The sequence below is a fragment of the Mobula birostris genome, chromosome 20 (genome assembly GCF_030028105.1).
Source record: "Mobula birostris isolate sMobBir1 chromosome 20, sMobBir1.hap1, whole genome shotgun sequence".
NCBI classification, from domain to species: domain Eukaryota; kingdom Metazoa; phylum Chordata; class Chondrichthyes; order Myliobatiformes; family Myliobatidae; genus Mobula; species Mobula birostris.
Window position 1 is genome coordinate 4,628,957 of NC_092389.1, and position 15,936 is coordinate 4,644,892.

At 42.5% G+C, this 15,936-nt stretch overlaps 1 protein-coding gene across 7 annotated transcripts in view; it reads right to left on the bottom strand.

Annotated features, from left to right (window-relative positions):
- LOC140212743 (centrosomal protein of 164 kDa-like) overlaps window positions 1–15,936 on the bottom strand; it is a 309,604-nt gene that overhangs the window by 74,392 nt on the left and 219,276 nt on the right. For all 7 annotated transcript variants that reach the window (XM_072283890.1, XM_072283891.1, XM_072283893.1 and 4 more), the window contains one exon: window positions 2,451–2,515. In XM_072283890.1, coding sequence (XP_072139991.1) covers window positions 2,451–2,515 — 65 coding nt within the window. The remainder of the gene's footprint in view (window positions 1–2,450; window positions 2,516–15,936) is intronic.

Below are 15,936 nucleotides of genomic sequence, written 5' to 3' on the forward strand. Positions count from 1 at the left end.
TGTAGCTACATTCAGAAGCTGCACAGTTCCAGAGGGGCAGGAGGCTGCTTCTGGCTGGCCATTAGTTCCACTACACTTCCATTATCCTTAGGGCAATCATCATTTTCTTTCTTGTCTGGCAGATTACTTGAAAGACTCCTTTTTCATCTCTGTGTCTGTTATTATGTGTAATCTTCTCATTCGCGCTTCACAGGGATTTAGAGAAAGGGTAAGGACCAAGTGCAAAAAAAATCCATTATTATGACAAACTTTCATGGCTTTCTCACATTATCAGGGCCTGATGGAAGTTCCGTGAAGATGATGTTAGCTTCAGTCAACCGAATACCATTCTGATAGCAGACAAGCTGTCAGCAAATCACTGGATTCCTGAGTCTCAGAATATGGAGTAGAGAAGGTGCCGAGGGAATAATATGCAAACAGACAATCTAAATATGGTTGGGACTAATCTATCACAACCCTCCCCAAATGATTTCCTCCTTCTTATCCTTTATCCTGTAGATGAACCATTTAGTGAAAGCACATACCAATGCTGATGGCTGAAGAGGGTCATTTCATTTCTGTCTGTTTTTGCTATTCTGCTGATATCAAAATGGCCACCTGTCTCAAGAGACTGATTCTACTGAAGGTGTTTCTAAGTTCAGCTGTCCCCAAGCAAATCTTATTCAGATTTAAGTTTACCTCTTATATTGGTTCAATTCAGCTGCATACATCTTCAAAATAGCTTATCAGAACCATTAAATTCTCGTATTACTGAACTCATATTAGACAGCTGTCTTTTATCCTGGATGCACTAGTCTTGGTTGTAAAAAATACAATTAAATGTTGCTTCATGATAGCTGTGGTCTGGCAGGAATGCTTTTGGCAAGTCTAGGAGGGTAGATATAGATCATAAACTATGCAAGTGACAATAGTCCACTGCTCTACTCTCTGTATACACATGACTGTGTGGCTAGGCATAGCTCAAATACCATCTATAAATTTGCTGATGATACAACCATCTCTGGTAGAATCTCAGGTGGTGACGAGAGGGCGTACAGGAGTGAGATATGCCAACTAGTGGAGTGGTGCCGCAGCAATAACCTGGCACTCAATGTCAGTAAGATGAAAGAGCTGATTGTGGACTTCAGGAAGGGTAAGATGAAGGAACACATACCAATCCTCATAGAGGGATCAGAAGTGGAGAGAGTGAGCAGCTTCAAGTTCCTGGATGTCAAGATCTCTGAGGATCTAACCTGATCCCAACATACTGATGTAGTCATAAAGAAGGCAAAGCAGCAGCTATACTTTATTAGGAGTTTGAAAGAGATTTGGCATGTCAATAAATACACTCAAAAACTTCTATAGTTGTACCATGGAGAGCATTCTGACAGGCTGCATCACTGTCTGGTACGGAGGGGCCACTGCACAGGACCGAAAGAAGCTGCAGAAGGTTGTTAATCTAGTCAGCTCCATCTTGGGCACTAGCCTACAAAGTACCCAGGACATCTTTAGGGAGCGGTGTCTCAGAAAGGCAGCGTCCATTATTAAGGACCTCCAGCACTCACTGTTACCATCAGGTAGGAGGTACAGAAGCCTGAAGGCACACACTCAGTGATTCAGGAACAGCTTCTTCCCCTCTGCCATCTGATTCCTGAATGGACTTTGAAGCTTTGGACACTACTTCACTTTTAAAAATATACAGTATTTCTGTTTTTGCACATATTTTAATAATCTATTCACTATATGTAATTGATTTACTTGTTTATTTATTATGTTTTATTTTATTTATTATTGTTATTTTTTCTCCTTCTGCTAGATTATGTATTGCATCGAACTGCTGCTGCTAAGTTATCAAATTTCACGTCACATGCCAGTGATAATAAATCTGATTCTGATTCTGAAAAAGTGTCTCGATCTTGTGGTTTCTTCTGCTGGTCGTTGTACAGTTGGTAGATGCAGGTAAATCTCAAAGGCCCACTTTTCATCAATTTGTCTACTGAAATTACTGGGGCAAATACACAAGAGCCATGAATGGAAATTCAAGTTCACAAAGGAATTGTAATGAGCAAATAATTTGTTAGACCAAATTAATGAAATAAAGTGATTTCTTAGGAATTGGCAATATTATAGTTCTTGCAAACCAGTAAATCAAATTAGATAACTCTAAAATATTTATCAATGATTAACAATGGGAGAGCATTTCTTTCACGTTCGATTTAGTAGCTATGCACACAAGATGGTTAAAGTCTTCACAACAGCTTTACGTGGTAAGCTCTGGGGTTTGAACTCATCCCAGATAAACCCAACCATTGATAAACAGGGCTTGCTTACTCCTGAGTAAATGAATCTAGGAGGGTGCCCTGAACTTGTGAGCCATCAATAATACAAAACTCTTGCTCTAGGATTGACATTTGGGTTACCAATTCAAATACAAATTATGAAGAATTCATACTTGACTAACAAATGTGTACCTTTCAGAAGGCTCTGCTCTTTTCCTTTGTTCTTCAAGATTTTGTTTCTTGGTCTCTTGCTCCTCCTATGAATAAAAATATGAGATAAGAATAACATTTATGGTGTTATTTCATAAAATAAACATCATGTCAATATTTTGTGTGCTTGGCTATTGCATGTTAATAATTTAGTGTTCACAGATTCCTTTTATCTGTAGACCATCACGGACATAGTTTTTCACTATTGAAAGAATATTTAAGATTTATCTTTCTTTTCCCCTGAAGTGGATTGCACTCAATTGCTTCTAAATCCACATGCCTCATTTTTGCCTATTCAATCTATCAGTACTTTCTATATTCTGTTAATACTTAAGTACAGTCATCTGCAAACTTCAATACAGTGTATAACTACAATATTTTCACTGTCATTATAAAATATAATGAACAGTTAAGGTCTAGGTACAGATTTTTGACAGATTATATTATGTACCTAGTTCTAATTGAAGTAAATACCTTTCTAATCAGTCCTGCTGAAGGGTCTCGGCCCAAAACATCAACTGTACTCTTTTCTACAGATGCTGTCTGGCCTGCTGAGTTCCTCTAGCATTTTATGTGTCTTGCTCAGATTTCCAGCACCTGCAAATTTTCATTTGTTTGTGACTTTTATAACCTTATTTACCTAGCTACTAGCCTTTCCAGGCCAATAATATTGCACAAATCAATGAACAAGAGAAAATCTGCAGATGCTGGAAATCCAAGCAATACACACAAAACGCAAACACGAGGAATTCTACAGATGCTGGAAATTCAGGTAACACACATCAAAGTTGCTGGTGAACGCAGCAGGCCAGGCAGCATCTCTAGGAAGAGGTACAGTCGATGTTTCGGGCCGAGACCCTTCGTCAGGACTAACTGAAAGAAGAGCTAGTAAGAGATTTGAAAGTGGGAGGGGGAGGGGGAGATCTGAAATGATAGGAGAAGACAGGAGGGGGAGGGATGGAGCCAAGAGCTGGACAGGTGATTGGCGAAAGGGATATGAGAGGATCATGGGACAGAAGGCCCAGGGAGAAAGAAAAGGGGGGGGGGAACCCAGAGGATGGGCAAGGGGTATAGTCAGAGGGACAGAGGGAGAGAGAGAGAGAGAGAAAGAATGTGTGTATAAAATGCTGGAGGAACTCAGCAGGCCAGGCAGCATCTATGGAAAAGAGTATAGTCAACATTTCGGGCTGAGTCCCTTCATTAGGACTGCAACAAACCTTATTTGGAATAAGATATATAGATTTAGTCTCTATTGAAAGGATGATATACCAGCCTTAAAGTGGTTGTAGCGTAGACACAGAAGAATGATTCCTGTGAGAAGGGAATACTATGAAGAAAGGTTGATGAAGTCTAGCCTGTTCTCACTGAAGCTTAAAAGAATGAAAGAAGATCTCATTGAGACATGCAAGATTCTGAGAGTGATTGGCTAAAGAGATGGTGAAAAGCTTTTCCTCTAGCCAAGGAATCTAGGAGGAGGAGGCATGGTAAAGGGTTGGCCAAGTGCACCTGGGCTAAGAAGTAAGTTCTTTCTGCAAAGAGACATAAGCCATTGAAATTCTACTCTACAAGTCTCTAGTGGACCTGTCACGTGTATGTTGAAGCTGGTGGTCAATACAGTTTTATTCTTACCAAGGGATTCAGAGGTTATGGATATTTTGCAAAAAAATGTACAGGGTAGAGGATAAACATTAACTTACACTATGACAACACAGACCACAAATTGCTCTGTAATCTACTGTAATTGCTCTATATATTAATTTATTATGCTCTTATAATCTGCCTTCAACTATTTGAGCCTGTAAAGTTAGTTAAAAGATGGAAAATTATCAGGTGCCCACATCCATAAATGTTCTCCTATGTATCATGTCAATGAAGTCCTTGAAAAATTCAATTGGATTTGTTGGAATGTGGACCATCCTTCATAACTTGGCTTCCTCTGTCCAGTTCAGGTTATCAAGTATATAGTGAATGCTCCCATTCCTCATATTTTTTATAACTCTTAGAGTAAATGCAAGTGATACAACCTACCAAAAGAAGGCACGCAATACTACTTGATATTAAAACTACCAGGTTTCAAACTTGTGGCTACCTTGAACAAAGTACCTATTTTAAATACAAGTAAATGAAGATTGACAATATTTTCAACTACTTTCATGTACGCAGAGTTGCTTCACCAAAAGTATGATGTGCAAGCATTGAAAATAGTTTATGGTTTTATCTGACAGCTGTGAAGGATTCAATTTATTAAAGATATTGGCATCAGTGAACCGTTTTATAGATAGTACCTTAAGATGCTCCAGATTAGAGTCATATACCACTACAGCATATAAACAGGCCCTTCAACCCATCTATCCATGCTGAACTGTTATTCTGCCCAGTTCCATTGTTACGTATCCCATAACTGGGTTGCCAAACCAGCAGAAATGGATCACTCAGCTGGAGTCTGGATTACTAGAACTAAGAAAGTTTTATTAAAGAAACAAGCAACACAGTACTCTAATCAAAAGGATAATAAATGCAACAGTTCAGCAATGATAAACATACATGTGCACAGAATTAAGATAACAGGATCAATCAAGATCTATCGTTGTCTAGGGGCAAATGACCAGTTTCAAAGTGATGCAAAGTTCAGTTCAGTTCGCAGTAATCGCTGCCGTGGGAGATGGACAGTGTGGGGGAAGGAGAGAGAGCAAAACGAATGAATATTCAAAACAGCTTCCACACATAGACCTTTGCAGTCAGCTTTCGGGCGAGCCCTTGGTGATGTCATCTGAGGTCACCGACTGTGACCCCTCCGTTTCCAGATACGACCGTTTCTCTGCGCTGAACCTGGCACCCAGGCAAGGGTGGACACACACCAGGTTCCCGCCGATCGTGCCTTTCCACCCTGAGCGTCTAAGGCTTGATCCCGCGATCAGCCGTCCAAAAGCTTCCCACTGACTTGTGAGAGGCGCACCGCTCCCAGGGTCTTGTTACCTCGGGTGTCGTGTGTGTCTTGCCTTAGCGAACCTGTCCCTTTTTATTCCCCTGCTGGGGTATCGCCTGTCCATCACTTCAAACAGTTCAGGGTTCAAAGGGGGAGCCGCTCTTGACAGCTCTCCTTCCCCTTCATTACACATCTCCAAATGCTGCTCCATTGTTTTCCTTATCTCTCTCTCTCTCCTGAAGACAGGTGGCAGACCAACTGCTGATCACACAGGACAGCTAACATCTTATCTATGTGTATTCCTGTCACACTTCCCCCCTTTAAGGATTTTTACCGGGGGGTAAAAATTACAAACATGAATACATTATTTGATACACACACAAATATACATCGTTATCAGCTATTTGGCTAATACAGCAAATTTGAAGTTGTCAACACCTGACAGACAGTCAGCCATCACATTTTCTCGTCTTTTTATATGTGTTATTAATAATCTCTTAGACCAGGCTCCAACTTAGCAAACTTCATAGTGGCCAAAAACACTGATGAATTGCGATCAATGTAACCTCTCATTTGGTTTTGTCCCGGACCACAATAACAAGGGTCGTCCCATTCCGACTTAGTTTTCTCTCGCAAGGGCTTAGTAGGAGGGGGAGGGGTAGTGACCGCAGAGTTATTGCAAAACTTCCTACAGTACCCCACCATCCCCAAGAGCCTTCTGAGGGCCCTCTTGTCTGTCGGGGTTGGGAGGTCAGCGATAGCCTGCACTGTAGCTTGCATTGCTGCCAGCTGCCCCTGTGTCACCACAATTCCCAGGTAAGTGACCTTCGTGTGGCCGAACTCATTTTTTTCAAGGTTCACCATCAAGCTGGCTTCAGACAGCCATATTAAATTGCCAATACACACCTCTGTGTTCGTCAGCCCTTTAGTCACTGAATTACTCATTCTATATGGGGTTGCTCACTAGGCTGACCTATTGTAACAGACACCACCCAACGTCCCAGTTCTTTGCATCACCTCGGGACAATCAAACACACGGGTGTGAGTCGTTTAATTACTTCTCCTAAAGAGTCGCTTTGTTCGGGGATTAAGGGAGAGACCTTATCAGCAGACCTGGCCAAAACAATAGCCTTCTCCCATCTGGTCGATACCATACTCATCTTTTCAAAGTGGTTTTTTTCTCTTATCAGGGGGACCCTAGCTTCATTGATTTCCGCGCTAACATCGACTAGGTTTGTTAGCATATCAAAAGCCTGTGACCGTCTCAGCTCGCGTCGGTCATAACCAATAACATCCTTCCTCCTGGGCAGCCGGTAAACCTCTTTCATGATTCCACCAACTGTTTCCCCCAGCATCGCAAAATGTCCACCGGGGGGGTACCTTGTGGGCCAGGTTAAAAACCTCATCCCTATAACTCTTTTGCACCACCCCCCATTCCTCATCTACGGGGACTGTACTTGATTTCCCTTTCTTCCTTAGCACTTCCTTCTCCACACAATAGCCTACTAGTTCCCTTGTTAGAGCTGTGTCAGAGAGAGCTGTCTCTGCCAAAACCATCAGCCCCTCGTCTCGCTCCTGCATCTGCACAAATTCTTTCCTGGCTACTGCTACGTCTGTCCCAGCTCCCTCACTACCTCTTGTCTCACTACACTCCTTCTTTTCATTTCCTACCCCCCTCTCGTACAAGGCTGGCAGAAACGTTTCAACTAAATTTACCACCGCAGCCCCATGATGAACCTGAGTCCATGGGCGGGGCCTCACTGCTGGCAGGCTGACCTGTCAATCTCACGACTGGGAACACGATTCCCCCGGCGACGTCATTACCGAGCAAGACTTCCACGCCTTTCATCGGCAATTCGGACCTCACCCCGATCGTGACTAGTCCAGAGACCAGGTTGCTTTGTAAGTGTATCTGATGCAAAGGGACTGACTCTGTCCCTTCCCCAACACCTTTGACCTTTACCTCCCCAGTCTGGGTCTCTGAGCTAAACTCTAATACACTCTTCAGTATTAGTGACTGACACGCTCCCGTGTCTCTCCAGATCCGCACTGGAACTGGTTTTAACCCCTCCTTCACTGACACCAATCCAGCCGAGATAAACCTCTCGCGCCCTTCCTGAATTTTGGCAGACCTGTCCTTCCCTAGCGGTTCGTTTACCAGCTCGATACAGCCAGTCAAAATCGCTGTTTTCCCTTTTCCCGTCTCCTTCTTTGGGGCAAAGCACCTGGACGCAAAGTGTCCGACTTTCCCGCAATTATAGCAGACGATCCCAGGAGACTTCCTACCAGACTGCTCCCGGTCTACCTTATCCTTCTCACTAATCCCCGGCTTACTTTCTGTTCCGGCGGACTCTCCCCGCCGTCCTGACTACCCTTCTGGTAGCCTTTACTCGGGGCAAACTTCATTTTATGCGTCAACGCATACTCATCCGCTAACTTAGCAGTTGCAGCTAACGTGGCTGCCTCTTTCTCATCTAGGTAGGGTCTCATACCCTCAGGGACACAACCTTTAAACTGCTCAATCAGGATCAGCTGTAGCAGTCTGTATTAATCCCCCTCTACCCTCTTCGAGGCGCACCAACACTCACAATATGTCTGCATCTCACGGGCAAACTCTAAATACGTGCGGTCCCACTGCTTCCTCGCATTCCGGAACCTCTGCTGGTATGCCTCCGGGACCAACTCATAAATCCTGAGGATGGCCTCTTTCACCACCTCATACCTCTGGGCATCTTCTGCTGACAAAGCGGAGTAAGCTTGTTGGGCTTTCCCCTTCAGTACACTCTGAAGTAAAACAGCCCACTTATCCCTCGGCCAGTCCTGACTTGTAGCAACTTTTTCGAAATGGAGAAAGTACCGATCCATGTCGGTATCGTCAAATGGGGGAACCAGCCTAACCTCCTGGGTCGCCCGGAACCCTCCACCTTGGTTCGGCACGAGCCCCTGCTCTGCCCTTATCTTTAACTTCTCCAGCTCGAATTCCCTTTCCCTCTGTTTCTCCTCTCGCTCCAGCCATCTCTCTCTCTCTCTCTCTCCCGCCTTTCTAACTCTCTCTCTTTCTCCCGCCTTTCTAACTCTCTCTCCTGCCTTTCTAACTGCTTCTCTTCGTGTTCTAACTGCCGTACCTGGAACTCGTGCTCGAGTCTCAGTTTTTCAAGCTGTACCTGTACCGCGTCTCCAGCAGGTTTTTCAATAGACACCACCCCCAGCTCGCCTTGGAGAAACACACCTTTAGATGCATAGTGCTCTACTATAGCTCTGTGTATCGCCTCTCTCCTCATTGTCGACTTCCCCTTAGCAAGATTCAACAGTTTGGCCACAGCTACCAATTCCGATTTCCTGGCATCCTCGAATGCCTCCAAGGTCGGCACCTTTATAAATTCCTCAGCCTCCATTTCTGCTGTTTGTCTTTTCTTTCTTTCGGGAATTTTGACCCAATCAATTTACTCTGTCCCAAATTTAGCGTTCAAAATCGCGGACGAGAACCCCACTTATGTTACGTATCCCATAACTGGGTTGCCAAACCAGTAGAAATGGATCACTCAGTTGGAGTCTGGATTACTAGAACTAAGAAGGTTTTATTAAAGAAACAAGCAACACAGTACTCTAATCAAAAGGATAATAAATGCAACAGTTCAGCAATGATAAACATACATGTGCACAGAATTAAGATAACAGGATCAATAAAGCTCTATCGTTGTCTAGGGGCAAATGACCAGTTTCAAAGTGACGCAAAGTTCAGTTCAGTTCGCAGTAATCGCTGCTGTGGGAGATGGACAGTGTGGGGGAAGGAGAGAGAGAGCAAAACGAATGAATATTCAAAACAGCTTCCACACATAGACCTTTGCAGTCAGCTTTCGGGCGAGCCCTTTGTGATGTCATCTGAGGTCACCGACCGTGACCCCTCCGTTTCCAGATACGACCGTTTCTCTGCACTGAACCTGGCACCCAGGCAAGGGTGGACACACACCAGGTTCCCGCCGATCATGCCTTTCCACCCTGAGCGTCTAAGGCTTGATCCCGCGATCAGCCGTCCAAAAGCTTCCCACCGACTTGTGAGAGGCGCACCGCTCCCATGGTCTCGTTACCTCGGGTGTCGTGTGTGTCTTGCCTTAGCGAACCTGTCCCTTTTTATCCCCCTGCTGGGGTATCGCCTGTCCATCACTTCAAACAGTTCAGGGTTCAAAGGGGGAGCCGCTCTTGACAGCTCTCCTTCCCCTTCATTACACATCTCCAGCTGCTCCATTGTTTTCCTTATCTCTCTCTCTCCTGAAGACAGGTGGCAGACCAACTGCTGATCACACAGGGCAGCTAACATCTTAATCTATGTGTATTCCTGTCACACCATCGATCTGAGCCTAGATCATAGCTCTCCATACTCCTCCCATTCATATATTTATTTAAATTTCTCTTAAATGTTGAAATCGAACCTGCATTCATCACTTCTGCGGACAGCTTGTGCCATGCTCACACCACCCTCTTAGTGAAGAAGTTGCCCTTCAGGTTCCCCTTAAATATTTCACCTTTCATCCTTAATCTATGACCTCTAGTTCTAGTCTTACCCAACCTTAGTGCAAAAAGCCTGCTTGCATTTACCTTTATCAAATGTCTGACCTTTTCTCCTAAACTCCAAGGAATATTCTTAATCTAATTCCCAATCTCAGGTCCTCAAGTCCTGACAACATCCTTGCAAATGTTTTCCATACCCTTTCAATCTTATTGATATCTTTCCTGTAAGTAGGTAGCCAGAACTGCACACAATACTCCAAATTAGGCATCACCAGCATCTTACACAACCTCAACATAACATCCCAACTCCTGCACTCAAATACTTTGATTTATGAAGGTCCTGTGCTAAAAGCTCTCTTTATGACCCTATCTACCTTTTTCACTTCCAACAAACTATGGATTCCCAGATCCCTCTGTTCACACACAATGAAGAGCTTTTTAAGTGTAAACACTAATATAATACAGGGAAATCTTACAGCCAATTCACATGCAGAAAGATTCCTTTAACAAAAAAAAATGCTCAAATAATTTATTTTATTGACAGAGATTCAGCAATAATTCTTCACCAGAATTTTAGGTGAATCCTGTTACTTTTCTTCAAAAGGTGCTCTTATATCCCCCCAAGTTAGGATGTCATGGATTTTACAAACCATCTTAAAGAGAGTACCTCCAACCAGCTCCAATCAGCACTATACAGCAGTACCAGCCTACATAAAGTGATTAAGTACAGGAATGGAATTAGAGCTCATGATTTTGTAACTCCGAGCACACATAGTAATTATTAAACCCAGGTTGAGATAGTGAAGTATTCAATTCCTACATGTGGAATACATGAGGCACTGTGTCACATTGATTATGATCAAGATGGCGCCTGCATACAATGCTGTTTCGGTCCATAAGACATAGGAGCAGAATTAGGCCATCTGGCCCATCGAGTCTGCTCTGCCATTCAATCATGGCTGATCCTTTTTTCTTCTCCCTCTCACCAGTTCCTGGCCTTCTCCCCATAACCTTTGATGCCAGGTCCAATCAAGAACCTATCAATTTCTGCCTTAAATACACCCAACGATCTGGCCTTCACAGCTGCATGTGGCAACAAATACCACAAATTCACCACCCTTTAGTTAAAGAGATGTCTCTGCATCTCTGTTTTGAAAGGGCACCTTTATATCCTGAGGCTGTACCCTCTTGTCCTAGACTCTCCCACCATGGGAAACATTCTTTTCACATCTACTCTGTCTAGGCTTGTCAACATACGAAAGGTTTCAGTGAGACTCCCCCCCCCCACCATTGTTCTGAATTCCAGCGAGTACAGACCCAGAGCCATCAAGCTTTCCTTGTATGATAACCCTTTCATTCTTGGAATCATCTTTGTGAACCTCCTCTGGACCCTCTCCAAGCCAGCAGATCTTTTCTAAGATGAGGAGCCCAAAGTTGTTCACAAAACTCAAGGTGAGGTCTCACCAGTGCCTTATAAAGCCTCAGCATCCCTGCTCTTGTATTCTAGATTGCTTGCAACGAATGCTATCATGGCATTTGCCTTTCTCACCACCGACTCGACCTGCAAGATAACCTTTAGGGTGTTCTGCACAAGGACTCCCAAGTCCTTTTGCATATCAGAATTTTGGATTTTCTCCCTGTTTAGAAAATAGTCTGCACGTTTATTTCTACTACCAAAGTGCATGACCATGCATTTTCCAACAGTGTATTTCATTTGCCACTCTCTTGCCCATTCTCTTAATCTGTCTAAGTCCTTCTGCATCATACCTGCTTCCTCAACACTACCTGCCCCTCTACCAATCTTCATATGATCTGCAAACTTGGTAATAAAGCCATCTATTCCATCATCTGAATCACTGATATACACCGTAAAAGAATACAATACAGCATACAGAATGACAAGGCAATGAAGAGTAACGGAAGAGGGCACCAGGTAAGAGATCACATTGTATAATGGAGTCCTCTGCCTGTTTTCATTGCCTTAAGATCTGTTGTTGCTCCTATCTATTACCACAGGAGTTGGACATCAAGATTTTGGTAATTGCATGGGTGGCTTGTATTAAAACTTGACCATCCACAAAAGCAAAACTGGCTGTTCAAGCAACATCTTACAAACTTTCATTTCCTCCTATTCCATCCAAAAACTTACAAGCTAGGTTCAGTAAATTCAGGGAAGCTTGAATTTGTTGGTGTATTAAACAGATTTATATTCACTTGACAATCAAGTAGAAGATAAATAAACAAAAGATGTAATAGATGAAGAGACAAAAAACAACAATGATAACAGAATAAGCAGGAATCGTAACAAAATTAGCCAGAGGAGAGATTTCAGGGGGGTAATCTACGAAAGGGATGATGATAGGGGTATTATCAATGTGCCTTTGATACTTCAAATTAGCCTACCCAACTCCTTTCAGTTAAGGAAAGATGCGAAGGGTCTGTCCAAATCTTTAATGTAACACCATGCATTTGCCACCAGGCAGGAGGAATTCAGCAGGTCAGGCAACAACTATGGAGGGAAATGGACAGTTAATGTTTTGGATTGAGACCCTTCATCAACATAGGCAAGAATCTATTGGTGTCATTTATAACACTGGCTGTGGAAGCCTCCATGTTAGTGAAACCCAAATGCAGATTGGGGGCAATTGCTTTGTCAAGCACCTTTGCTTGGTCCACCCTCATACTAGCCAGGATCTCCAGGTGACCAACCAGGCTAGATGAAGAGGCTTGACTCAAGACATCGATTATTCATTTCCCTCCACAGATGCTGCCTGACCTGCTCCTTCAGCCTTTTGTGTGTTGCTTCAGATTTATTTGAATAAATAGTAGAGGAACAGTGATACTTCCTATAAATATACTTCTGCATACAAAAATGTATGAGAGTCTGACAGTGCTGCTTGTCAGAGCATCCCAGACAACCAAAAATGAGAAAATGTGTAATGGTCAAAAACACTTTGTAAAGTATAACAGATGCCTGATGGAGCTGAAATGTTGATAGTTTGAAGACAACACTATTTCAACATATTCCAACATGTTCTGCACTCTTTATCATAAATATTAGGCCAAAAGCAAACTAATAAAACCCCGTGTTTCTATGAGGTGGATTTGTTGAGTAACTAGAAAGAATGGAGAAGTGTGAATTGGCTTCCACAGGCACAACACTCCCTACCATTACGAACGGGGAGGTGATACAGGAGCTTGAAGATCCACATTTAACAATTCAGAAACAACTTCTTCCCCTCCTCCACCAGATTTCTGAACAGCCCATGAAAACTACCTTTTTTCCCTCCACTACTTGTGTTAGCAATTTATAGTAATTTTATGTCTTTCCACCATACTGCTGCTGCAAAACAACAAGTTCCACTTCATACAAGTCAGTGATAATAAATCTGATTCTGAATTTCTGGGTTCAACGTCACACAAGATGGCAAAAATGCTGACTACAAAGCAATAATAAATGCCATATGTATAGTAGAGAGTACTCCTTTGAGGTTGGAGATGAGGCACTCCGCAGGCTTAAGAATGGAGTGAATTTTATAATTTTGGTAATCCAAGTGGTGGATGCCAATATGGACAGGAAAAAATGCAAAATTCTCTACTGCTCCTTAATTCAATCTAATTCTTTTTATTAAAATTGGAAATTAAAATGTGAAAACGTATTTCTTGGTACCATTTGGAATGGTTGAATGCAGCTGCTAGGGACACCATTGTACACAATATTAATCCTTGAATGGAGTTCTGCAAGTCCTCATTTATAACTCTTTAGTACCTAGAAGGTGACTCCGCCATCTGGTCTTGGGGTGCCAGCACAGACGAACCGTCCACAAATAGAAATCTCTAAAATAGCAAACAAGTCATGGGAATTTCTAAACAGAACCAACAGAAGGAATCCCCAGCATCATGCCGTTAAAATTTAATTAAACCCAATGTCTTCCTTAGGACTGATTGCTTTCCATTAAATAATTCCTCCTGGACTGGGTAGCAGTTTGTGATCTTGTCCAAAAATACAGTGTAAGGAGAACACTTTCTTTCATAGGATATCATGTATTTAGAATTTCTTTTAAAGAAATGTGTTACTAGAAATAAACAATTTTCTTATAATAACTGCATTGAATGACTGCCTTTGGACAAACTGAATTACCTTCTTCAAAATGATTGATTTATATTAGCTACCCAAAATGATAGCATTATCATTTTCCCAATAAATAGCATCCCTCCATGGAAGGTAAATGCACGTAGTTAACCAAAAGTAGTACCCTCACAAAGGGCTCTGACCTGTACTGGGCATGATTCACAGGCTTTAGCTATTTTCACACAAGCCTGGACAGTAAGTATCAATGGATTAGTCCTGTGAAGGACACAGTCAAAACTGACAATACTTTCACTGATATCACCATGTGCCATTTCCAGTGCTCAGAAGGAAAAACAATCAGCACTGTTTTAATGACAATACTAGGGCAGTGGTATCAATTTTATCAACACACTGGCTAACATTTGCCAACCCAGCGTACATCACAATTGAGGAAGTTGCTTGCTTTAACAGCCAATTTGCACAATGGATAATGCACTTATTGGATGAACCTTCAAAGAATATTTCAAACAGTGCACCATTCAATTAGATCATTCCATATGCTACCTGCAGACCAATTGTAATGAAGTCAGGATCAGAATCAGGTTTATTATCACTGGCATATGACGTGAAATTTGTTAACTTAGCAGCAGCAGTTCAATGCAATACATAACCAAGCAGAGAGAGAGAAAAAAAAATAAAATAAAACATAACAAATAAACAAGTAAATCAATTACGTATATTGAATAGAATTTTTAAAAATGTGCAAAAACAGAAATACTGTATATTAAAAAAAATTGAGGTAGTGTCCAAGTCTTCAATGTCCATTTAGGAATCAGATGACAGAGGGGAAGAAGCTGTTCTTGAATCGCTGAGTGTGTGCCTTCAGGCTTCTGTACCTCCTACTTGATGGTAACAATGAGAAAAGGGCATGCCCTGGGTGCTGGAGGTCCTTAATAATGGATGCTGCCCTTCTGAGACACCGCTCCCTAAAGATGTCCTGGGTACTTTGTAGGCTAGTGCCTAAGATGGAGCTGAATAGATTTACAACCTTCTGCAGCTTCTTTCGGTCCTGTGCAGTAGACCCTCCCCCCCCATACCAGACAGTGATGCAGCCTGTCAGAATGCTCTCCATGGTACAACTATAGAAGTTTTTGAGTGTATTTGTTGACATGCCAAATCTCTTCAAACTCCTAATAAATTATAGCCGCTGTTTTGCCTTCTTTATGACTACATCAGTATGTTGGGACCAGGTTAGATCCTCAGAGATCTTGTCGCCCAGGAACTTGAAGCTGCTCACTCTCTCCACTTCTGATCCCCCTATGAGGATTGGTATGTGTTCCTTCATCTTACTCTTCCCAAAGTCCACAATTAGCTCTTTTGTCTTACTGACGTTGAGTGCCAGGTTGTTGCTGTGACACCACTCCACTAGTTGGCATATCTCACTCCTGTACGCCCTCTCGTCACCACCTGAGATTCTACCAACAGTGGTTGTATCGTAAGCAAATTTGTAGATAATATTTGAGCTATGCCTAGCCACACAGTCAAGTGTATATAGAGAGTAGAGCAGTGGGCTAAGCACACACCCCTGAGGTGCACCAGTGTTGATCGTCAGTGTTGAGTCATGGCCAGTCTAGAAGTGAGGGGTGTGAGAATCTCCAAAGACCACAATACAATTGAAGAAATGAATAACATTTCTATGAAAATGCAAACTGATTCAAAGGGATACCTCCCTGTATACTCTCCATAGTTCAAAAGTTCCAAGTAAATTTATTATCAAAGTACATATATGTACATATTTGTGGAGCCAAAAGAGATGGGGGAGATTCTGAACAATTTCTTTTCTTCGGTATTCACTAAGGAGAAGGATATTGAATTGTGTAAGATAAGGGGAACAGGAAGGGAAGTTAGGAAAACAATGATGATTAAAGAAGAGGAAGTACTGGTGCTTTTAAGGAATATAA